The sequence below is a fragment of the Pituophis catenifer genome, unplaced genomic scaffold (assembly GCF_029215685.1).
Source record: "Pituophis catenifer annectens isolate HBS135680 unplaced genomic scaffold, rPitCat1.0.hap2 SCAF_2, whole genome shotgun sequence".
Lineage (NCBI taxonomy): Eukaryota > Metazoa > Chordata > Lepidosauria > Squamata > Colubridae > Pituophis > Pituophis catenifer.
The window spans coordinates 276,853,849-276,878,166 of NW_027256882.1; the positions used below are offsets into that span (position 1 = coordinate 276,853,849).

At 39.2% G+C, this 24,318-nt stretch overlaps 1 protein-coding gene across 3 annotated transcripts in view; it reads right to left on the bottom strand.

Moving 5' to 3' along the window:
• RAI14 (retinoic acid induced 14) overlaps window positions 1-24,318 on the bottom strand; it is a 113,796-nt gene that overhangs the window by 34,253 nt on the left and 55,225 nt on the right. For all 3 annotated transcript variants that reach the window (XM_070938907.1, XM_070938909.1, XM_070938908.1), the window contains exon 3: window positions 12,621-12,751. In XM_070938907.1, the coding sequence (XP_070795008.1) occupies window positions 12,621-12,751 (131 nt within the window). The remainder of the gene's footprint in view (window positions 1-12,620; window positions 12,752-24,318) is intronic.

Sequence of the window (24,318 nt, forward strand, 5' to 3'; positions counted from 1 at the left end):
TGGGTTAATTTATGGTAGAAAGAATAGAACCTCTCAGAGTTGTAAAGGTTAACTTGTATGTCTCACAAACACTTTGATTACAGTCCACCTCTTCAAATTCATAAAATGTTGTCTTCATCATAGGCATTTCATCAGCTCCCTCAGAAAGAGTGAGTATTATGTAATGGCAGCAGTTTTGGTACCTGTTATTCCATGGGAAATGGAAGGGGTTTTATGCAGTGATGAAATTCTATTTTTTTTTTTACTACCAGTTCTGTGGGCGTGGCTTGGTGGGTGTGGTGTAGCTTGGTGGGCATGGCAGGGGAAAGATACTGCAAAATCCCCATTCCCTCCCCACTCCTGGGGGAAGGATATTGCAAAATCTCCATTCCCACTCTACCCTGGGACCAGTCAGAGGTGGTATTTGCTGGTTCTCCGAACTACTCAAAATTTCCGCTACCGGTTCTCCAGAACCTGCTGGATTTCACCCCTAGTTTTATGTCTATGGAGATTATTTTCAGTCATCTAGGTCATGGTTGTCTCAAAGGTGCTTTTTCAAAAGGCAATTGGACTGCTTCCCCTTAAGGAAGAGTGAAACATCTTTTTCCTCCTCAAGGGAAAAAAATATAGTTCATTTGCCTTTTGAAAAAGCACCTTGGAGGAAGAGGGTTTTGTTATACAGAAATAATTTATGGTAATGCTCCTTCATGTCTAACTAATGCTCTGGTTCCCAGCGCACACAACATGGGAAACCTGGGCTTGTGAGAACTTTGGTTTTTTAGTAGTGTGTTTTCAAACATTAAGAAAACTCACACAAGCAACTTTGTGCTATAAACAGCTCTATACACAAAGGAATTTATGAAATAAATTAGAACTCACTGAAAGAAAAAGCTTTTTACTCTATATGAGAAATAATGACCAAGAATATAAACTTGTTTACCAAGACTCCAACAGGATGAATTTTTAAAACAGTTTGTTCCCATGAAATGTTCCCTGAACCATTTAAACATGGATGGTTAGAGGAAAGACCACGTCCTCACCAACAGCCCAGCTTCTAACTCTGCTAAGACAGAACACAATATAAATTTTCAAACAAAATAAAATATATTAGACTCAAAAGACATATGCAAGATAGAGATATCTTGTCACAGAAACGTGCAAAACACACTTCAGGAGAGTTTATATTTCAGCAGTATCTGCCTTAATTAAAATACTTGCATAGCAACAGTTTGGCTAAAGCAGTGACAGATTTAATCTTCATGCCAACTTCTCTGTTTGTGAAAGAAACCGTGCCAAGTGTAACACATTTCACTGTAATGAATTTTAGAGACAAACAAAAAGGCTGCTGGTAAAATGTGCATAATATACATGAACTTCCCTTTCTGGAATTTAAAGACTAGGTAAAAGGTACTTTACTTGTTCATAATGCAAAAATTATTTGAAGGGCCACATAATGGATAATGTAATCTATTTTCGCATCATAGAGTAGGTGGTCTAAAGACCTCGTAACCAGATTTATCAGTGGAGTCAAATTACTGATGACAGCTGCCAGAGATTGGGTCATAGAATGATTTGCTGCAGATGCTGGGGAATGCAACCTCCTAATAAAATATTAAAATAAAATCTTACATCATCACAAAATCTTATTCCTCAAATAAGAATTTTAATTTTAATTTTTTTTTTTACATAAGATCTCAGTCTCAGGATGAGACTCTCAAACTCTATGAGATTTTAGGATCCGAGGGGTCCTTGGTGCTATCTGAGCTTGAGTTTTCTTGCACACGTTTCATTACCCAAAGTAGGTAACATCATCAGTGCTGATTGCTTAGTTGGGTAATGAAATGTCTGCAAGAAAACAACCAAGCTCAGAGATCACCAAGGAGCCCTCATTTCAACCCTGAGCTACAAATATTTTCCTTTATTTGCATTTTAGGATCTTTTTGAGTTCATGGATGACACCAGTCTCTTCCAGCAGCAAAGAAGGTGATCAAAAGTCATCGAATCAGCTGCTCTTCATATCCTTGGCAAATGAACTTTTGTGGCCAGAACTCTGTAAAACAGATAGTAGTTGCTACAAGGAACCCCAAAAGGCTATTTCAAGCTACCAAGCACACCACTTGCTTCACATTAACTACTGATTAAGATACATTTATTTGCAACAGCATCATATGAAACTTACAGTAAACTACCCTGTTTTCCCCAAAATAAGACATCCCCTGATAATAAGCCCAATCGGGCTTTTGAGCACATGACAATAAGGCCAAGCGCTTATTTCAGGGTTCAAAAAAGTGTAAGACAGGGTCTTATTTTGGGGGAACACGGTAACATATTAACTATAGCAGTGTTATCTCAATGTTGGCTGTTTGAAGATTTGTGGACTTCGACTCCCAGAATGCCCCACTGGCTGGGGAATTCTGGGAGTTGAAATCCACACGCTGGACTAGAGGCTTGTTCTGAGGGAAAACAGGGTTATTTCTTCCCTCTTTGACTTTTCCTGATGCAATGCTGCAGACTCTTTCAAGATATCAGGATTAATTTGCCAACAAGTTAATGATCTACAGCTTCCTGATGGACCCTTCTCTGCACAGACAAATGAAATTGCAGAAATAAAGATGCAATGATGTCAGCGCCTGTCCAGCAGCAGTGATAAAACTAGAGAGACCAAGACCCCCGCAAGCATTTCTTTACATGGCTTATCGCTCCTAAAACCATAACAAACTATTTATCAAAGCAGAGGCCCTTTGACGGCTGCCATGGAGACGGATCTGTTTTATGTGCTTGTGTCATTTCAAGAGAGGTGAATGCCTTTCACTTCCTCTCTCACTGAAAGTCTTCATTTGTCCCATAACTTCAGAAAAGTCAACAGAATCTGCTTGGCTTCTAATGCAATTATGACTCAACCAGGGGATGCAATAACATAGAACTGATCTCTCTTAGGTTCAGTTTCATAAGTATCTTCCCCCATTCCTTGATCAAGGTGTGCAGAGTTGTCTCACTCATATAAGAGAGTAAATTAACTACAGCTAATCCTTGATTTACAACGGTTTGTTTAGTGACCGTTCACAGCATTGAGAAAAACGACTTATGACTCTTTTTCATAGTTACGGCCTTTGCAGCATCTCCATGGACACCTGATCAAAATTCAGACGCTTGGCAACTGGTTCATATTTATGACGATTATTGTGTCCCAGTGCCTTTTGTGATCTTCTGTCAAGCAAAGTCAATGGGGAAGCCAGATTCATTTAACAACTGGGCTACTAACTTAACAGTTGCAGGGATTCACTTAACAACTGTGGCAAGAAATGTTGTAAAATGGGGCAAAACTCATTTAACAAATGTCTCACTTAACAACAGAAATTTTGATCTCAATTGTGGTCGTAAGTCAAAGACTACCTGTACAGCTAACACTCCAGTTCAATTCAACATTTTTCATTGGCAGACATTTGGATAGGAAAGAAGGATTAGGGGTGACATGATAGGCAGTATTCCAGTATTTGAGGGGCTGCCACAAAGAAGGGGTCAACTTATTTTCCAAAGCACAAGAAGGCAAGACAAGAAACAATGGATGGAAACTCATCAAGGACAGAAGCAACCTAAAACTAAGGAGAAACTTCCTAACAGTGAGGACAGTTAACCAGTGGAACAGCTTTGCCTTCAAAAGTTGTGGGTGCTTCAACACTGCAGGTTTTTAAGAAAAGACTGAGCAACAACAACAATCCCAATTAAGACCAAGACCAAGCAAAAATGCAACACGATCCAGTACCAGTTTGTTCCTATAGTTCCACCATAACTATAGCATGAATAATTCTTAAATTCAAGAAATTCTACTTCTTTATAGACACAAGTAAGACATTATAATGTCTCCTTTTCCACTAATCATCATTGTCTACATTTCAGTAAATCATGACTGCCTATTAACAGAAATACTGTATTTCATGAAGACCTCAGGCTCCCCCTTTCCTTCAATGCACCTGAGAAGTTCAAAATGTTTTTACTACCAATCGCCTGTGCTTTATGTTGCCCAAACAGAATAAACTGTGGTTAATATGAACTAAACTTCAACTGAAACACAACTTGCTTTATAGGGCTATGAAGGTGGCTTGTTTAAAACCAGTTGTTTATCCCTAAATGTATAAAAGGAAAATTTTTTCCACATCTGGAAAAAGACACTCTGCAACTGTGACAATGAATTATTCTTCAGAGTTAGACCAAGACATGATGTGGGCACTAAGATTGAAAATATGTATCTGTGTAAGTGGAAAACTTCCAGAGTTAAAATGGGTTCTATAATCATGGCCTTAACAAAAACTGCAAAAAAAGGAGAAGGGGAAGGGGAAGGGGAAGGGGAAGGGGAAGGGGAAGGGGAAGGGGAAAGGAAAAGGAAAAGAAAGGAAAGGAAAGGAAAGGAAAGGAAAGGAAAGGAAAGGAAAGGAAAGGAAAGGAAAGGAAAGGAAAGGAAAGGAAAGGAAAGGAAAGGAAAGGAAAGGAAAGGAAACTTCGAAATTAAGATATTCCTTCTCCCAGAAGTAGGAGCAGGGAGGAAAAACATACATTTGTCTACTTCCAAATAATAAATTCTCTGTTAATGTATTAACAAATTAATTCACTCTGCTAAAAATAAATTATTGGGGGTGGGAGGAAGGAGAGTATTTAGATAAAAGCAAAGCTCTCTGTGCAGCCATATGAACTTAAGTATAACTTAAGTTATAGCTATAGTTATAGCTTTTAGTTATAAGGCACACAACTAACCTGTGAACATGTTCCACTTTGATTTACGAAAAGATTTTTTTAAAAATCAGCCTAATGAGCATGTGGAACATCTCCAGAAACTTGATCCCTAACTACAGGCTTAAAACAAAAAAGAGAGGCAACAATTAGCACTAATCCTGACAGATCCAGTTAAACAGGTAGGGATGCTGCCCAGCTAATCCTATGTAGTTTTCTCTAGTAGGATATTCTTAGCTACCTCAATTTACTTTTCCTTTTAACCTGTACATGTGGAACTATTTTTTTACTAATGACCTGGGAGGCAGCCAACTATTTTCTAAAAGAACCTATGGAGCTCAGAGACATTCCTGGAAATAAAGGATGTTGCAGAGATTGGTGTTTTGCCAACTTCCAATACATTTTTGATTACGTTTCTTACATTCTTAAATATATAGGAGTCTCTTGGAAACCAAGTGAGATGCAAATGGAGACACTGCTTCCCTATGAGTTAAAAAGAATTTCAGTATTATCAGTACACGGGAATAAGCTATTTCTTGTTCCTGGAATAACTGGAAATTCTAAGAAAGAGATGCTTTGCATTGTAATGTCTAAGCCTGACAAAAGATGCAAGTATTATGATTTGGTGCTTTACAGGTAACAAATATTTCCTTTCAGAGGAATTGCAGGGCTCTAATTCTGTCAGCCCTAACAAGATAGACCATATCAAGAAACAGACACCACTTAGGCCTAAAACTTTTATGAGAGTGGCTACTGTAAGAGAATTTCGCAAGTCTGAATGTGTATGCTTCCCCTCTTTTTGAGAATGAGATGTTTGTCTGAGATATTTTCAAATACAGATAGATGGATGGATGGATGGATGGATAGATAGATAGATAGATAGATAGATAGATAGATAGATAGATAGATAGTTAGATAGATAGATAGATTGTCTTGGCAATGGATCTTCCCTCTCTCCATCAAGGCCATCCTCCAGGTTCATCTTCCTTAACTTTCAAATATTTTTACCTGCATATTAGAAATCTGAAATGGATTCTCATTCCGAAATACACAAAACCAGAGTCTAACTTTATCAGACTGCAATGTGAGACTGCAAAGTGTTGGCCTTCAATATTTTCATCCTAATTTATCTCACAGGTTGTTGTTGCGAAAACTGAAGGAGAACTGCTATCTATGCCATCCTCACATTCTGGAGAAAAGGTGGGATATAACCAAGAAATAAATCATTAACACCAAGTCCATTCAATGCATTCCACACTGAATTCCCTTCCAGCTTCCAATGAAGCAATGTTTTCTTTTTTAATACTTCATAGATGATATGCAATTGGTCCCTTTACAGTAGTTTCTGGCAATAATTTTAAAAACTCTTGAAGATACTCAACTTCGTAGAAAGAGCCAAGTATGGCCTGCATCTACATGGGGGCTGATAGATAGATGGATGGAGAGAGAGAGAGAGAGAGAGAGAGAGAGAGAGAGAGAGAGAGAGAAGAAAGAAAGAAAGAAAGAAAGAAAGAAAGAAAGAAAGAAAGAAAGAAAGAAAGAAAGAAAGAAAGAAAGAAAGAAAGGTTTTTTTATTGGCCTAGTGTGATTGGACACACAAGGAATTTGTCTTGGTGCATATGCTCTCAGTGTACATAAAAGAAAAGATGATCTGTTGATTTGTATGTGCATGTTTATCACATTTAAATCCATCTTCCTATTTTAACTTACTTTAAAAAGTACATGGAAAGGGCTAGTTCACATGTTGTAAACCATAATTTAATTTTACATGGAGCAAGAACATCCCTCTGAATAATATGAACTACAATACTTTGTGCCCGCTTCTCATAGAAGCGAGCAAGTTTAGTTTAGTTTAGCATATTTCAAACTGTTATTACACATTAGCAACAGTTTACAATAAACTGAAATCAAACCAGAAAAAGCACAGGGTTTAAACCTTGTTTGTTTAGACATTGACTGAAGTTTTTTTTTAAAATGAGATATGTGGTTCATATATAACAAGCTAGGAATAACGAAATCTAAACTCTGATTTATGCTTTGTAAAGTAACCTTAATGCCATTTCTGATTTGTAGAGCAGCTGTGCTACTCTCTACACCAAAGGAGAGAAATGGATTAATCAATTTACAGCCTAAGAAAACTTTATAGATTTGATTATTGTTGCTTTAACAAAAATTACAAGCTCTAGTCTCAAATTGCCTTAGGAAAAAATTGACTTGTTTCCCTTCCAGTTTAACTATCAGGCGACTGATTTACAGGTTGGTTTTTTCCCTCAGCCATGTTTGGCAAATGGTTGCCCCAAAAAAGGACAAAGGCAATTGAAAGTCCCCTAACAAATGTTTTGTGCTTAAAAAATGATTCAAGAATAGAATGAAAAAAGAACACCCTATTTATTTATTTATTAATCAAATTTCTATACCGCCCTACTCCCGAAGGACTCAGGGCGGTGAACAGCCAAGATAAAATACAGATAATACAAATATTTAAAAAAATCCCTTAAAAGTATTAAATATTTCGGCCAAAACACAGATTAAAACACCCAATTTGTAAAATCACGAATTAAAAAAATTTAAAAATTTAAAAGATGGGAGTTAGGCCAGGCCAGCTTGCTGAAATAGAAAAGTTTTGAGAGCATTTATATTTAAGGTATTCTGAAGCTTAATACAATTCTTCCAAGGTGCAATTTAAACCACCATGTGCTGGGTTACACACCTCCACCCACCCATCTAGGATGTTTGATGCCAAGATTGGCTGGAGCTTAAAAACACCCTGTTGGAGAAGACTGGTTAATTTAGAGCAGGGATGTCAAACTCGCGGCGTTATGGCGGCGTCACGTGACGTATCATGACTTCCCCCCCTTCGCTAAACTGGGCATGGGCGTGGCCAGCATGTGACACATCCGGCCCACAGCCCGCGAGTTTGACAGCCCTGATTTAGAGCTACAATATATACCAAGAGATTCTTGGTGTAATTTTTAGAGGTTGATCTTGGATGAAGTAGGAACATCAGTATTACCTGATGTTTCGTCCTAGAAACACTTCTTTAAAAAAAAACCTTTCTTGGTGACATCTGTTTACCTATAACTAGTCTTCAGAGAGATTCAGAAATGACTCACAGATTTGCTGGAGTTCTGAATATCTCTGAAGTTCAGGAGAATGTGAGAAACTAAGTGCTTCATCCCTCCTCCCTTTGAATTCTCTGTATATACCAGAGAATTGGAGGAACAAATGGTCACAAAACACACACACATATACAAAAAGCTGCTGAGAACTGAGATTAACCATAACAGACAAGCTTCTTGTAAACTCGTCTCCATCAGTAGAAAGCAGTGGTGGGATTCAACCAGTGTAACAACCTGTTCGCTTCGCGCGTGATCCACACGCGCACAGTACATTTGAAAACAGGACCTTTTACTGCAGCTCCCGTGAATAAAACAGCTGAGGCGCAGCAATCCACACTGCTGCGCTGATCAGCTGGGCTTCAAACAAAGGAAATAAAGGTAGATATAGCACAGGGGCAGGTGGGCAGGCCCAGCTGATCGTCAGAGCAAACTAGTTCGCTCTCAGCTGATCGTCGGAGCTACCGGTATGCCCGAACTGGTCCAAACCGGCAGAATCATACCCCTGGTAGAAAGCCATGAAATAGGATAGGACACTGCACAAAGTTTACCAGCATCCATGTGAAGAGGAGTGACGTCAAACTCCATTTGGCTTCTACTGGACAACCCTGACTGAGATCAATTATTCTTCAAATTAAGAAATCTGCTTCTATGACAATTTTCTGAATAACTGGGGAAAAAATCTTGCTGAATCAGATAACTAGATGTAATGCTGTGCATCACTGAATGGACTATTATTATCAAGTAAATGTATTGCTCACTTTTCTGCCAAGAAACTTAAGACAATGTATTTCAGTTTCTCTGAATTTTCCCTCACCTGTGTAGCTCAGGTTCTGAATAAACCTATCTGCAATGAATACTGTTTATTAGAGGGAAAGTATTTCTTGCTATAAATGGGATGGTTTGTATTGTCTGATTCAGCAGCCTCTCTTCCATCCAAAGTTTCCCAACTTGGGGACCTTGCAAATGTACTGGAACTAGCTACAGAATTCATAGCCAGTGTGTCTTCTTTTTTGCCTGGCACTAGCATCTGCATAAAAAGACTCAGCCCCTGAGATTGTGACCATTTTATGGGGACCTTTTCTGCAGAATTCAGTCCAATAAAAAGGGCATTTTTGCAGTACCAATAATTTATGAGTTAACCTTATTTAACCTGGTGGCGAAGTCCAAGCGAGAGGGACTTTACCCTCATAATCCTAAAGCAGCATAGCTATGCTGTCTGGGAATAATGGAACTGAAATCCAATACAATTGAAAGCTTCTAGGCTGAAGAAAGCTGTATTAATACTTCTCTCCCTGTAACTCCAGGTAGGCTCAGAACCATTGAATAAGTTATGGAACACCCATCTCATCCTATAGATAATATACAGTATTATAGAAAGGAAAAAACAATAAAATAATAAAATATACACAAAGATATCTATGCAAGTGACCATTCATCCTGCTCAATCCCACTTCAGTGGAGACTGAATGTGATAAAAAGCTGATGACTTAAAATCACTATAGAGGTAGTCCTTCAAGATGACTGTAACGGAGTCTGTTCATTATGGTCATATGACATAATGGTTGTAAAATGAGCCTGTCATGTGACCAACCAGATTCTACAACTTTTGCCATGGTAGTTAAGCCAATCACCACAGTCGTTAAGTAAATCCATGGTTGTTAAGTGAACACTGCAGTTGTTAAGCAAATGAATGGTTCACTATGGGTGTGGTTTTCCAAGATCTGGAAGTGCTGGTTTTTGGGAAAAGTATCATAAAACACAGTCACATAAGTGTGGGATGCTGCAAATGGCCATAAATGCAGCCGTGCTGCTCAGCATCCAAAGTTTGATCATGTGACCACAAGGTGGCTGACTGTCAGAACTTTGAATCTGGGTCCTAAGTGCCCTTGCTGCTCAAGATAGAGGAGCAAATGGAGGCACTGTTCCACCTGAAACAAGATTTATAACAAACAGCATACCTACTTTGGAATATGAGTCACAAAATCACATAAATGCTCTTTCCAATTTTGGACTCTAAAGTATCTGTACGTTATATAACTCAAGAACCTGCTGTGTTTTCATGACAACCAAGATCTATTGTCTAAGACGTCTGCTTCACTCTGCCGATGGTTAACAATAACACTGTCTTCAAAAAGTTTTCACCCTAACACTGCAGATATTTGGGACTATCACTCTCATCATTCCCAACCTGCAGTCCGAATATATGACATGGATACATTTAAAAGAAGCTGTTACAGGGTCTAGGACAGGGCTGTCAAACTCATGGCCCGCGGGCAGGATGCATCACGCGCTGGCCACGCCCACACCCATTTTAGCGAAGTGGGGAAAAGTCCCGATACGTCACGTGACACCACCATGATGATGCAGTTTTGACATCCCTGGTCTAGGACAACTTGCCATAGCCAACTCACCGTGGTCAACTCATTGTGGGACAACTCATCATGGCCAAATTGCCATGGGTCAACTTGGCATGAGACAGGAGTTACACTAATATCAAAGAAATGGTGGAATAGAATCTTTAAAGAAAGGATGCAAAAGGGTAGATAAAATGAAATGCGAATGACAAAAATTAAAATAATTTTTAAATTAGTTTACATAATTAAACTGATTTGTTGGAATTGTCCTACAGCAAATTTAACGTGGTGAGTTGTCCCATTCTGGCTGTTATAGACACTCAATCCATTTCCCATTTTCTCTCCTCTTAAACATAACAAAAGGATAAGTAGGTCCTGTAATGCCCTATTATGATGTGGAGGAAGCCTTATTTGGGAAATTTGAAGCTACATTAGAGCTTTCAAGTTCAGGTCACTCAAAGATGTAATTTCATTTCTTCATCCAAACAGAAACTGGACAATGCAGCAAAAGCAAATCCAGAGCAAGTGAGAATTAGCCAAGAACATGGTTCTGTAAACAAAGCGAGCACGCTCGGTTTTTCAGCCTCAGACTTTGCCATAAATTGCCCAGAGTCATCTCGTCTTGGCTGCTTCCTCCTTTCCAACCCAGTCATATAATTCAGAGGGCTTTTCTTTTATCAAGGGACTTGAAACTGTAAGCTATTTTTGAAGTATCCAGTGTAATCAATTATTTCTGTAGCTTTCAGCATTAGAACTATTTATATTATTTTTGTCTTTAAAAAAGGAAGAAAGAAAAACACAACACACTCTGCACGAGCTATCAGAATTCAAACTGGAACACAAACAGCTACGGTATCAAGATGATGAAGATGAAGCTCCAGATTGACTCAAGTACTTTTTTTTTTCTTTTAAAAAGCAAAATTAATTTTAATGTTATTCAATAGAGACACAGAATGACACATTCCGCATCCTACACACATCTAAAAGTGAATTAGCCTCAAGGCAAAAAGAGTGGGCTCTATTTATTAAGGCAGTGCAGAGATCCAGATCTGAAGGGAAAACATGATTTGGAAGATACATGCTGAAAATATCTTAAACCAAATACATACTTTCCTAGGTCTGTGTGTCAGCTGCAGAGGGAGCTGTGGGAGCCCAGGAATAAATACATCTGTTGAAGATGTTCCTGGTAGGTGCTACATGTGTTCATATGCATGCTCCATATCACTTATGTTTCTGCACTTATACCTATTAAATTAGGATTTTTGCGTATGCCTAGTTTGAATGCATAAAGAAGAAATGCTAATGCAAGAACACTCCCCTTTCTAACCATCAAGCTTTCACCTCTATGTCTCTCTAGCTCAGTGTTTCTCAACCTTAGCAACTTTAAGATGAGTGGACTTCAACTTCCAGAATTCTCCAGCCAACCATGCTAGGTATGAGAATATGAGCTCCACATATCTTAAAGTTGTCAAAGGTTGAGAAACATTGCTCTAGTGACTTATCTCCGTAGCTCCACTGTGTTATTGGATAAATAAGGAGAAAGGTAATATTGGAAAATACCCTGGAGTTAGGGAAGGAACAAAAAAATGGCAGAAGATCAGCTCATCTCATTTGAAAACATGTATCTCATTTGTTCTTTCAGTGATACTCCTTTTCACTTTGCAAGCTATTTGTAAATATTGTTTAGTTTAAATATTAGTTAGTTGGAACAAACAAATTGTTCCAACTAACTTTTTACAGAAGTTAGTTTACAGGAGGATCTATCTAGTTTCAGCAACCAAAAACTCAAGCTAAATATATATAAACAGGATCCAATTTGGGTCGGTCACTGGGACCAGAGGTTTAGGTCTTCTGAGCTTACGGACTCATCCTGGAGCTCATCCTCAGGGAACTTGTCTCTCACCAGAGAAATTCCCTGATGATGGGTTCCAGCACAAGTCTGAAAGATCGGAAGACTAAATCTCTGGTCCTGGTGACTGATCCAGATTGGATCCTGCAACGTTATCCTGGGACACGTATGTTTGCTTTCATTCATAAATATAAACGATCTGTTCAACTATAAGTGTGTCATCTTTTGATGGCCAAGTACTGTAATGCAATTAGGGGAAGAGTTAAGGACTGTAGCAGATGTATCATGGCCCAAAGGATTGGCGCTAATTCCAACTTCTAATTCCAAGATTTTCATCCCCGCTCCTACATAAACTTTCACCCACCAGCAGGGATCTCTTTTTTTGTTGCAGTTACTGTTTTTAATTGTTCTAAGGCTATTTCTCCTTATAGTTCAAGTTGCAAAGTGATGGGAGATGAAGCTAGCCAATTTTCATCAATTTTGTCATAAAAGTTTAGTAGCAGTAAAGTAAAGGAGCTGGAGGTCTGGTTCAACCAAATATCCTTCCCTGGACTCAAGCATGGTTAGTCAACTGAGAAGGTGAAGTCAACTTACGCAGTCTTGCCCTCACTGTCATGCTTGGTTGCGTTGGCTCCCTTTTTGCCTAAAAGGGAAGCCACTTTCTCCAGATCTGCATTCTCCACAGCTTGGAGGAGTCGGTCATCATTCTTATTCCACTCATGGGTCTGTAAAAGAAAAAAAAGTTTCAGGGGATTAAGAAGGTGAATAAAGTATTCCTTAAATGGAACTTAGGTTATCTATTGGCTTCACCCTAACCCTAAATAATACTTCTGGCTGGTACATGTCCTTGCATGGGACAGGATCGTCATGAGAATGAACACAATTGTCCCTCTTTCATATTTATCTCTGGTTATGCTAATCACAATGGTTGGAAGTTTACTATAATGAATCTTGGATTAATTAATAAAGCTTGGGTTTAGGGGCCCTTTGCTTAATCTTCCCCTTACGTCCTTAACAGGATATCTTATTATAAAGGTATTTATTTTAATCTGTAGTTTTTATGGGGGGGGGGGGAGAGAGAAATCTCCAAAAATTATAGGAGTTGATGGTTCTGGATAACTAAGTATGTAACTTAAGCACTGATTTTTCTCCTTCTTTAAATCCATTTCTTGCTTAAGTTTTCTAGACTGACAATAGCAATGGGATATCAACTTAATTTTATGTCATCTTCTTGGGTAATTGTAGAAAATTGCACCACCGTTATTGTTAGCTGAGCACTGAATTTCAGTGTAGCAATTTGGGGAATCATCAAGGACCATAAAAAAAGGTTTTCAAGCTAATTAGCTGTACATCCCTATCTTAAGGTTACATAAAACTAAATCATAATAAAGAAAATTACTTCCCCACAATTTGTTTACAGGCAGTATTTGGGAAGTTGTGGTACTGCATTTTTGAAAGCTGAATCTTGCAGCAAATTTGATATTTTTTTTTATCTTGTTGACCCAGAAGAATCCATGGGAAGTAGAGTGCCAAAACAAGTTAGAGAAGAAACTTCCCATGTATTCTGGCCTTTCGCAAGTTGGTCCACATGGAAAAGTTAAGGGTGGAGATGCCTTTGTTTGAAAGCATCTTCAATTCACAAAAACAAACACGAAGCCTACATTAAACTCAGCCTTCAGAAAGAAATGTGCCCTTTAGTGCCTTGATCCAAGCTGGGTTTTCTATAAACAGAAGGCAATGCCAATCTTTCATATGCAGAGACGTTGTAAATATTTATACTAATATTTCCACCATCGCAACATTCAGTGAGACAATGCTGTTTGACAGTTTGGCTTGACTTTAATCCATAAGGGAGTTTCCATCCCTACTAATGAACTACAGATTCTGTTGCAGTTGTAAACCAATCCTGTGGCTTAAACACGAAAGCCAAAACCTGAAAATGAGAAAGTTTTTTGGAACAAGCTACTATGACCCAGATGCTAAGGTTCAACTTGGCCATTACCGTTAATTTATTTGGTCTTCAAGGAGCTGGTGGAATGTCACAGCTAGTTTTTCAGCGGCAGAATCTTCAAGGAATGACCCTCTAAATATCCTTGAGATTCTGGATAGGTTAGGTAACCTATTTGAGTATATTTTACTTAGCAACATGTAGTTTGATTTATTTTAAAGCACAACTTTAAAATAATTTCTGACCAGATACTTTAATAAATGTACTAAACTGGAAATTGGAGTTGATTTTCCCAGCCTAGGGTGTAACCTTATTCATATACAAGTCTGCCAAGTATATGGGCTTATCATTTTTTTCAAGGAAAAAAAAAATGAAAAGGTCTCAAGCAGAGCTGTGTCCTCAAGAGAGAAGCACAGAGTCAGGGCAGAATGTATTCACGCCAAAGTTTAGTCATTGTAAATGACTCACCTTGGAAATGCATAACAATGGGTTGACTGCCTGTCTTACTTCTGTGTCAGTCAGTACCTTCTGTCTTGTCACCCTCCCCAGCTATCCTTTTGTTTAGCACAGGGGTCAGCAACCTGCAGCTCTGGAGCCGCATGTGGCTCTTTCATCCCTCTGCTGCGGCTCCCTGTTGCTGATCGGCTCCACAATTGATAGGGCTTTTGGTTAGGACAGGTAGAGGAAAAAGGACGCCACGCTAGGAGGAGACTATGATGGGGGAACCAGACTTCCGGTCGGCTCCAGAATTGAATGGGAGCTTCTGGTTAGGACCTTTGTGGCTCTTTGAATGTTTAAGGTTGCCGACCCCTGGTCTAGCAGTTCCATATTGAATCTTCTATAGAATATCTTGAAATTAAAATTATGGAGCAACTTATATCAAGATGGCCACTTGTGGCCTGAGGATTTTATGGAGCACCTTCTTTTTTTTAATTTTTTTGAAAAATGGTGGAAGTTTTAAAACTTTTTGAAATACAAAATATATGAAAAGGCATTGTAAACCTTAAAAGAATGCATTGTACATAATCCTTGGCTTATGACCGCAATTGGAATCAAAATTTCCATTATTAAGCAAGGCTGTGATTCATTTTAAAACCTGTTTTTGCCATGGTTGTTAAGTGAAAGTCACTTGTCAAAAGCTGGATGAGAAGGTCGCAAATGGTGATCATATGACTCCGGAAAGCAGCAACTATTGTAAGTACAAAATGGTTGCCAAGCATCTGAATTTTGATAATGTGACCATGGGGATGCTGTGATGGTCATAAATGCGAGGACCGGTCATAAGTCATTTTTTTCAGTGCTGTTGTAACTTTGAATGGTTGCTAAACAAATAATTGTAAGTTGAGGACTACCTGTATTTCATGTATGTATATCAGAGACTCTTCCCATCCTGCTTACTATCTTTTTGGACTGTTGCCTTCTGGCAGAAGATACAGAACAATTAAAACTCGGACCACACATCTTCTGAATAGTTTTTATCCCAGAGCTATAATTGCACTCAACAATGAACTAAAGGGCCACCATCAGTGAGCTGTTGGACAGTATTACTTGGTCTGTTGTGTGGATGTTTGGGTGGTTTAGAGATGGGGAATTGTGGTGGATGGGAGTGTGTTTGGAGATTGTTGTGTGTGTTGGACCTGGTCTTTGGATGTTAAGTGAATTTCGTTGCATGGGTATACTGTGTATACACGTACAGTGACAATAAAGTTATTTATTATTTATTTATTATTTATTTGTTTTTAGAAAAGCACAAAAAAGCTACTCATTTCACACTAACTGTACTTCCCTTCCCATTGCAGCAACAAAATATAACTATCAGACATTAAAAAGTTCTTGATTTAAAGGACAGCCTTTTTTCATGGCCTTTTGAACCCTGATAAAATATTATTAGCTAGATAATCATTTGATGTCTAGCTGAAGACTAGTAAGTTCCACTTTCCATGTTTCAGCAAGAAGAAAAATCAAGAATTTCAAAACTGGAGGTTATAAAGATTTTAGACAAGATATCACAATCCAGGGCTATTTACTGAACCGGGCAGGTTGTATTATTTTAGTTCATAGTCAAGTTATCATTTGATAAGCGCTTATCAATGGACTCTGCTCCCTTTGTTGTTAATTGTCTTCAAGAATTTCAAGAACGTAACCGTTGTAAGTGCCAGCTTTCCAAACTTGATTAGCAATGCCTCCCGGAAGTCAGCAAGGGTCAACCAACTTTCCAGTACTGCAAACTACTCACCCATGAATTTATAAAACCTCATATAAATTCACTGAGACCTTATGGAATTTGTCTGCACCTTGGTATTATGCATATTATTTCATTCTTGTTTAATGGAAATCAATAGCCACTTTTTAAGCAGGTCCCGGTTTACAGGATATCACGTTGAAGAATCTTGCTATAAAGAAGCAGGTATTATATCTAATCAATCACTCATACTTGAAACAGCAGTGACAAGGCCATTATCTTTTTTACATTATTACTTTACACGACAGGTTGACTTCATGATGGGAAAAGTTCATAAACATTCAATTATCTGCTGGCAGTGTTAATTCATTACTGAACAACTTGGTAAATTGACAGCCCATATTTAAAAAAAACACCTCACAGAGCTATTAGATATTAACTTAGCAAAACAAGACAGGCCACAACCCCACAATTTTGCCCCAGTAACCAATTTCCAGTGACTGAACATCACTTGAATCAATTATTCTTACATCCAAACGAGGTGACCAGGATTTTATATGAGTCTATTTAGTGTGGAATATGCTTATTATTTGTGCCTAGAATTGCTTGATATGAGCGCTGCCATTAAAACGGCAGAAGTCAAACCAGTAAAATGTAGACAGGAATAATGATCATGATACTGATGGGCAACCAGTACAAGTAGTTCTCAACGTATGACTGTAATGGAGTTTGCCATTATGGCCACATGTCATAACAGTCATGAAATAGGTCGGTCATATGATCGACCTAACGTTATGAGATTTTTTTTTTGTGGTAGTTGTAAAGCAAACCAACCATTCACTATAGGTGTAGTTTTGTCAAAAGCTAGAAGTAAGTTCTGGTTTTCAGCAAAACCATAATAAGAACATAGTCATATGACTGTGGGACACTGGCCATAAATGTGGCAAAGTTATCAAGTGCCCGAAGTTTGGTAACTTGATTGTGGAGAACTTTTACTTTGAATTCAGGTGCCTTTTTCAGGTTGGTTGTAACTTTGACCCGTTGTAAGTTGAGGACTACCTTAAAGATACCATTTATATCAGAGACTACCCAAAAACATACTATATTTCTGCTTTAAAGAGATAGCCCCTGCCTGCGTCTGACCTCTCCCATCAGCAACATGAACGTCTGTGCTGTTCTGGAATGGGAGATCCGTGGAGTCCTTGGGTCTCATCTTTTCATCTTTCAAGATTTTCAGTCACTTGGAAATTTGCATATTTTATTAGAGATGTCATATTGGCACATCTGGGAAAATCCAAATCTGAAAGCTTCCAGGTTTTCCCCACCCAAAAGAAAGTCCATGTCCTTGCCTAGCACCCACATGTTCATCACATGGTCCAATCAAAACACCGTCCCAACTGGAGATGCCTCCCAGTCACAGCCCTCCAGGTGCAGGGCAACATATCCTTGAATCTCTGAGAAAGGAATGTTATTATGACTATATATCACCCATGCTCCATACAATCCCCCCTCCCAGTTTCCCACAGCAGTAAAAGTGGCAGGCCTGAAGGCCCAACGCAAAAGATGGCTTCCAAGCCTGACAACATGGTTCTATCACATGACTTCTGGTGGATCTGAAGGCCCTGAAAGAGCATATCCCATTCTCTCATAGCCTCCACAGTCTCCAAAAATTGAGCGAGAATGGGACATACATTCTAGAATAGTTATTGAATGTTGAATACTGGCATGTCACCCAAAACATAGCGTGGCATCTTTGACATGCATGTCATAGGATCACTATCACTGGCTTAAGGACACCCTTCAAGTCTCACATTGAGTATTGCAAAAAGAGACAGCAATTACCCCAGCTAAAAAACCCTAGCAAAACTTGCCTTGGTACATGTCAATTATTAGTTTGATCTTCCCTGTTTTAGATTTGTTTATTGAATGAGGGTTTTAATCCTAAAGCTGTGATGGCGAACCTATGGTAGGCGTGCCAGAGGTGGAACACAGCACCCTCTCTGTGAGCACATGAACCGTCACCCCAATTCAGTCTGCCATGCATGCGCGCGTGCCTCCCTCTGGCCAGTTGGTCTTCGGGTCTCTGCCATGCATGTGCGGGGATGGGGTGCATGCGTGAGGGTCACGCATGCATTGCATTTTGGGGGTTTGGGCGCACGCACACGCATTCACACACGCATGCATGTACTTTGAGCACTCGGTCCAGAAAAGGTTAGCCATCACTGTCCTAAAGGATTTACACTGGGATTTCTGATTCAGTATGTTTTTATAGTTCTCTGCTGACCATTATTCTCGTTCACTCATTGAGATTTCTATTTTTTGCTATGTTTGTAACACTATGTAATAATTATACACGGCTCAGAGATTTATTTTATAAGGCATTAATTTTATTTATCAAATCTCTTAAAGAATTAAACATAAACCATGCAAGATTCCCCACTTGCTGTACAATTCATCTTAAGCGGGATACTGCAAATGCTTTATTCTGCTACATCCTACAAGACTGAAATGAGAAGGAATGTGTTTATAAAATAAGACTTCCTGAATTATGGAAGCTGAATTACACTGAAACAAACAATTTGGCATGTACTCCCAAGTTCTCCTCAAGCTGCTGTTGAGAGCTTATGTTTGTGAAGGCTCATTATAAAAGCTTAAGTTGTATCTTTAGAAGGTGCTACAGACATTAACTTAGCAGCATGGAAAAGGTCAGAACATTCTATGAATAATGAACTGTTGTCAACAAAGTGGGAGTGTGCAGAGACTGGGAAATATTTATCTCTTCCAGTTGCCCCAAAGCCAAATATTATTTGTATATAAATAAACACACTCTTCTTAGTATCTAGTTGATGGTCTAGAAATCTAATCCTCCATTTTAAAACTCAATCTGTCAACATAGAAATAAAAATGACAGGATTAATAATTATTAGACAATTTGTGAGCCATGGGGTTGTTTCAGAGACATTTCATTACCTAAACAGGGAAACAGAAGGACCAAGGGCAAAAATGCAGTAGTAATAACCTCCAACTCTTCCTGCCAACTTGTTGTAGCTGACGGTGTGATCACTGTAAACTGGCCTGTAAAAGGATTACGATGGGACCAGTCAATCTTATCTCTGGGGAGCTGAAGGATGAGCAGTCAACCTTTCTTCTTAGTTCTAGGTTACTTCTCTCCTTCATTAGTTTCCATCCATTGGTTCTTGTCTTGGTAATAGTATATTCTTTTTATCGTAGAAAATGACAGCAGAGTTATGGAAGCTGGTGGGACCTAGGAATCTAGTAAGAGATTTTCCGCCTGTACCGAAATGAGTGAACTGAAATAACCGAAATGAGTGAACCACAATTATGCCATTTTTAAAAATGCATAAAGAAAAAAAAAATCCATGAAAAAGATAAGGCGAGCTCTTCCTTGGCTTTCCCACACCCTAAAGTTAAGATTGCTTAGTTGATTTATGAAGGGACCCATGATTTTAGGATTATTGTAAATGTGAACAATTAAGACAATGCTTTTTGTAAGACAGTTTTCAGTTTCCAAACTATTCTTGCTGGTTAGAACTTGTTCCCTCCAAGGGAAAAATCAGATGCCCCAAAGATTTATGTGACAACTTCTCCATGTTCCCACATGTACACAGCAGAAAAGATCCTGCAAAGGCAAAAAACAACAACAATCCACCAGAAACTGCAGTCAAAATCACAGGCTTTATGCAACTTGAAGATTGCAGAAGCAGCTAGACAGGTTGCAGAAACTGCAAGTCAGCAACAAAATGATTGGTGATTTATCTCCAATGCTTCTTAAGAAAGGACAGGCACAATTACTATCATCACATGCAATTTATCTTTCTCAGCATGTTGGGAGGTAATTAACCTCCCCCTGTTTTATTACTTAGTGTATGGCATATCATACAAGGACTAGCAATATATATTAACATTTCACTTAGATTAGTAAAACGCAGTAAAATCTAAATGTTAAAAAAGATCTATGTTCAAATACCAGTGTCTACTCTAGGCCATCTAATCATTGAAGCGCAGCATCATTTAAATTAAAACAGAAAATCAGATACAGCTTATAGCCAGTCACGATGTGATCTACAATTACTGTATGTGGACCCTGCAATCACACTAAGTGGAGGATATTATGCTGCATTTATACAGAGAATCCCAGCACATGCCGGGTGAGGTGCGAATCCTATTCAGGGCTGTCCACTGTTGACGTGGTACATGTAGTCCTCGACCTACGACCACAACTGAGCCCAAAATTTCTATTGTCCAGTGAGACTTTTTAAAGTGAGTTCTGTCCCATTTTACGTCCTTTCTTGCTACACCTGTTAAGTGAATCACTGCAGGTGATAAATTAGTAATCCAGTTGTTAAGTGAATCTGGCTTCCCCATTGCCTTTGCTTGTCAGATGGCCGCAAAAGGGGATCACATGACCTTGGGACCCAGCAACGGTCATAAATATGAACCAGTTGCCAAGCATCCAAATTTTGATCACATAATGATCGGGACGCTGCAAAGGTCATAACTTTGAAAAACGGTCATAAGTCGCATTTTTCAGCACCATTGTAACTTTGAACGGTCACTATTGTAAGTCTGTTGTAAGTCGAGGACTACCTGTAGTTCAAAGCCTGGCATCTTTTTTGTGGGGTTATTTATATGTCTGCCTATGTCTGGGTGTGCAGCGACCCATTTGGCTTTCCATTGGGAATCAATGTTACAATTTGTTGGGCAGCTGTTGTGCAAGTGCCAATGGGGGAGTCCTGGATTCGAGTCTTCCGGCTGATAAATAAATAAAGTTCAGCATGCGCAAACTCCCCCAAAACATGTACAGGTAGTCCACTGAAAAAAAGTGACTTATGACCATTTTTCACTCTTATGACTATTTCACCATCCCCATAGTTCCCATGATTTACATTTGGATGCTTGACAACTGCTTCATATTTATGACAGTTCCGGTGTCCCGGGGTCATGGGATCACCTTTTGCAACCTTCTGACAAGCAAAGTCAATGGGAAACCAGATTCACTTAACAACCATGTTAGTAATTTAACAACTGCAGTGATTCATTTAACAACTGTGGTAATAAAGGTCGTATAATGGGGCAAAAGTAAGAAATTTCTTACTTAACATCATAAATTTTGGGCTCGATTGTGGTCGTAAATTGAGGACTACCTGTACTTTCATGAAACACTATTCAAACAGAGCGGTTTGTATTCTATTCTATAGGGGCTCATCAATAATCAATTCTCAAACTTCTTAATCTATTCTATGTCCTCCCAATGTATGTCTTTATTCTCTCTACAAACCTTTGGAGGAGATGCTGAAAATTTAACGCTCTATTTGGTAAATGCTGTTTAAAGTTAGCACAATTTTTTGCAGCTGAACAGGAAACACAGAAGAAACTGGAATTGTGCCATAGGCATGGCAAGACATCCTCTAGTATTAATAAAATAAAATAAAACTTGTCAGTTCTTCAGTCCTCCTACAATACTGCTTAAATCTTCCTCTGGATTGTGTAGCTATGTGGTTTCCTGCTGCAAAAATCAACAACCACATATTTGCAAATCCTACCCAATTAGCCTCTCACTAGGAGTGGAAAATGGCTGGAAGAAAGAAAGAAAGAAAGAAAGGCGGGAGGGGAAGGGAAAGAAAGAAAGAATGGAAGGAAGGAAGGAAGGAAGAAAGAAAGGAAGAAAGGAAGAAAGAAAGAAAGAAAGAAAGAGGGAGGAAAAGAAAGAATGGAAGGAAGGAGGAAAGAAAGGAAGAAAGAAAGAAAGAGGAAGGAAAAGAAAGAACGGAAGGAAGGAGGAAAGAAAGGAAGAAAGAAAGAAAAAGAAAGGGAGGGAGGGAGGAAAAGAAAGAATGGAAGGAAGGAGGAAAGAAAGGAAGGAAGAAGAAGGAAGGAAAGAAAGAAAGAAAGAAAGAGGGAGGGGAGGGAGGGAGGAAAGAAAGAATGGAAGGAAGGAAGGAAGGAAGAAAGGAAGGAAGGAAGGAAGAAGAGGGAGGGAAGAGAAAGAAAGAAAGAAAGAAAGAGAGAGAAAAAGGGAGGGATGGAGGAAAAGAAAGAACGGAAGGAAGGAGGAAAGGAAGGAAGGGAAGGGAAAGAGAAAGAGAAAGGAAGGAAGGAAGGAAGGAAGGAAGGAAGGAAGGAAGGAAAGAATGGATGGAAGGAAGGAAGGAAGGAAGGAAGGAAGTTTTTTCAAAGAAACAGAGAAGACAACAGGCATCACACTGGACCACCACATGACTTTCTAAAGGCTGAGTTTTTCATCATCCAATTCCACTGGGCAAGACTTCAAAACCACAAATATTTACATGTTTGTTTCTTTATCCCTTTCTGGACTTCAGAATGGGATATTTGGCTTAAGTGATTTTGCAGAGCATACAGCTAGCCTTGGCAGAAGATGCCAAAAATCACATTTAAATTATATCATCAGTCTGACTGCTTTGATATACTCTTGGTTATAAAAAGACCACCAAAGTATTACAAGGTCAACAAACTAAAAATATATAGATCAGAGTTATTAAAGCTTAACTGTATTGTTCAAAATTATAACCTGGAAGTAAACTTGCAGAATTTTTGAAGCAAGAATCATAAAGTATTGCTTACTGTGAATAGCTTTGAAATGAGATGGGTAGCAAATAAATTTAATAAATAAATAAAAATAAATAAATCTGCTTCCAAAAATAACTGAAGTCTAGAGATCTCCTTCATAACATGACCGTATAGGCCCGTGATGGCGAACCTATGGCACACGTGCCAGAGGTGGCATGCAGCGCCCTCTCTAATGGCACATGAGCCATTGCCCCGGGTCCAGGCCCGCTGTGCATGTGCGTGTGCCTCCCACCGGCCAACTGGTCTTCGGGTCTCTGCTGCACATGCAGGGAGGCCGTGTGTGGGGAGGCTGCGCATGCACGCATGCATGGGAGGGGTGGGCCACATGCACATGCATGGGGGCGGTGTGTGTGAGCAGGCATGGAGGCGGGGCACATACAGGGGCCCACGTGCGCATGCATGGGGGCAGCGAGCATGCACAAGGGCCACACACACATTGTATTTCGGGGGTTCGGGTGTGCGTGTGTGCATTGGGCACTCGATCCAGAAAAGGCTAGCCATCACTGGCTATAGGTCGTTTTAGTGGTCCCTGGTTTACAACCTCAGTGTGGGAATAAATTGATTTCTTCTGCTAAGGGTAGGTAATCAGTAACAGCCCAGGATTTCCAATTAGATTCACAGGGTTTCCCACTTTAATATTAATACAGGTAGTCCTCCACTTATGACCACAATGGAGCCCAAAATGTCTGTTGTTAAGTGAAACATTTGTTAAATGAGTTTTGCCCCATTTTACCTTTCTTACCACAGTTATTAAGAGAATCACTACAATTGATAAGTTAATAACCCAATTGTTATGTGAATCTGGTTTCCCCGTTGACTTTGCTTGTCAGAAGGTCGCATAAGATGATCACATGACCCTGGGACACAGCAATGGTCATAAATATGAACCAGTTGCCAAGCATCTGAATTTTGATCACATAATCATGGGGATGCTGAAAAGGTCATAACTGTGAAAAATGGTCATAAGTTACACTTTTCAGTGCCGTTGTAACTGTGAATGGTTACTAAATGAACTGTTGTAAATCGAGGACTACCTGTAGTTCAAAGCGTGGCACATTTTTCTTGGGTTATTTATATGTCTGCCTGACCCACAATTCAATGGTATAATGTATGTTGTATATTGAAGATCTCAGATTCAATTGCTGAAAATTGGAAAGACTGAGCAGCAATTCAGAGAAAAGCCCCCTGCTTTAGAATCCATTGGTTAAAATTGATACTACTGGCTAGTAAGTGGATAAATATCCAGCAATTATATTCCCTCTACTGTTTAATTCATTATGGATATAAGGTATGCTTATGATGGTATTAGAGGTTTGTTAGCAATAGCAATAGCACTTAGACTTATATACCACTTTATAGTGCTTTACAGCCCTAAGCAATTTTACAGAGTCAGCATACTGCCCCCCCCCCCCCCCCCACACACAATTTCTGTCCTCATTTTACCCACCTCGGAAGGATGGAAGGCTGAGTCAACCTTGAGCCTGGTGAGATTTGAACTGCCAAATTGCAGGGAGCTGGCAGTCAGCAAAAATAGCCTGCAGTACTGCATTCTA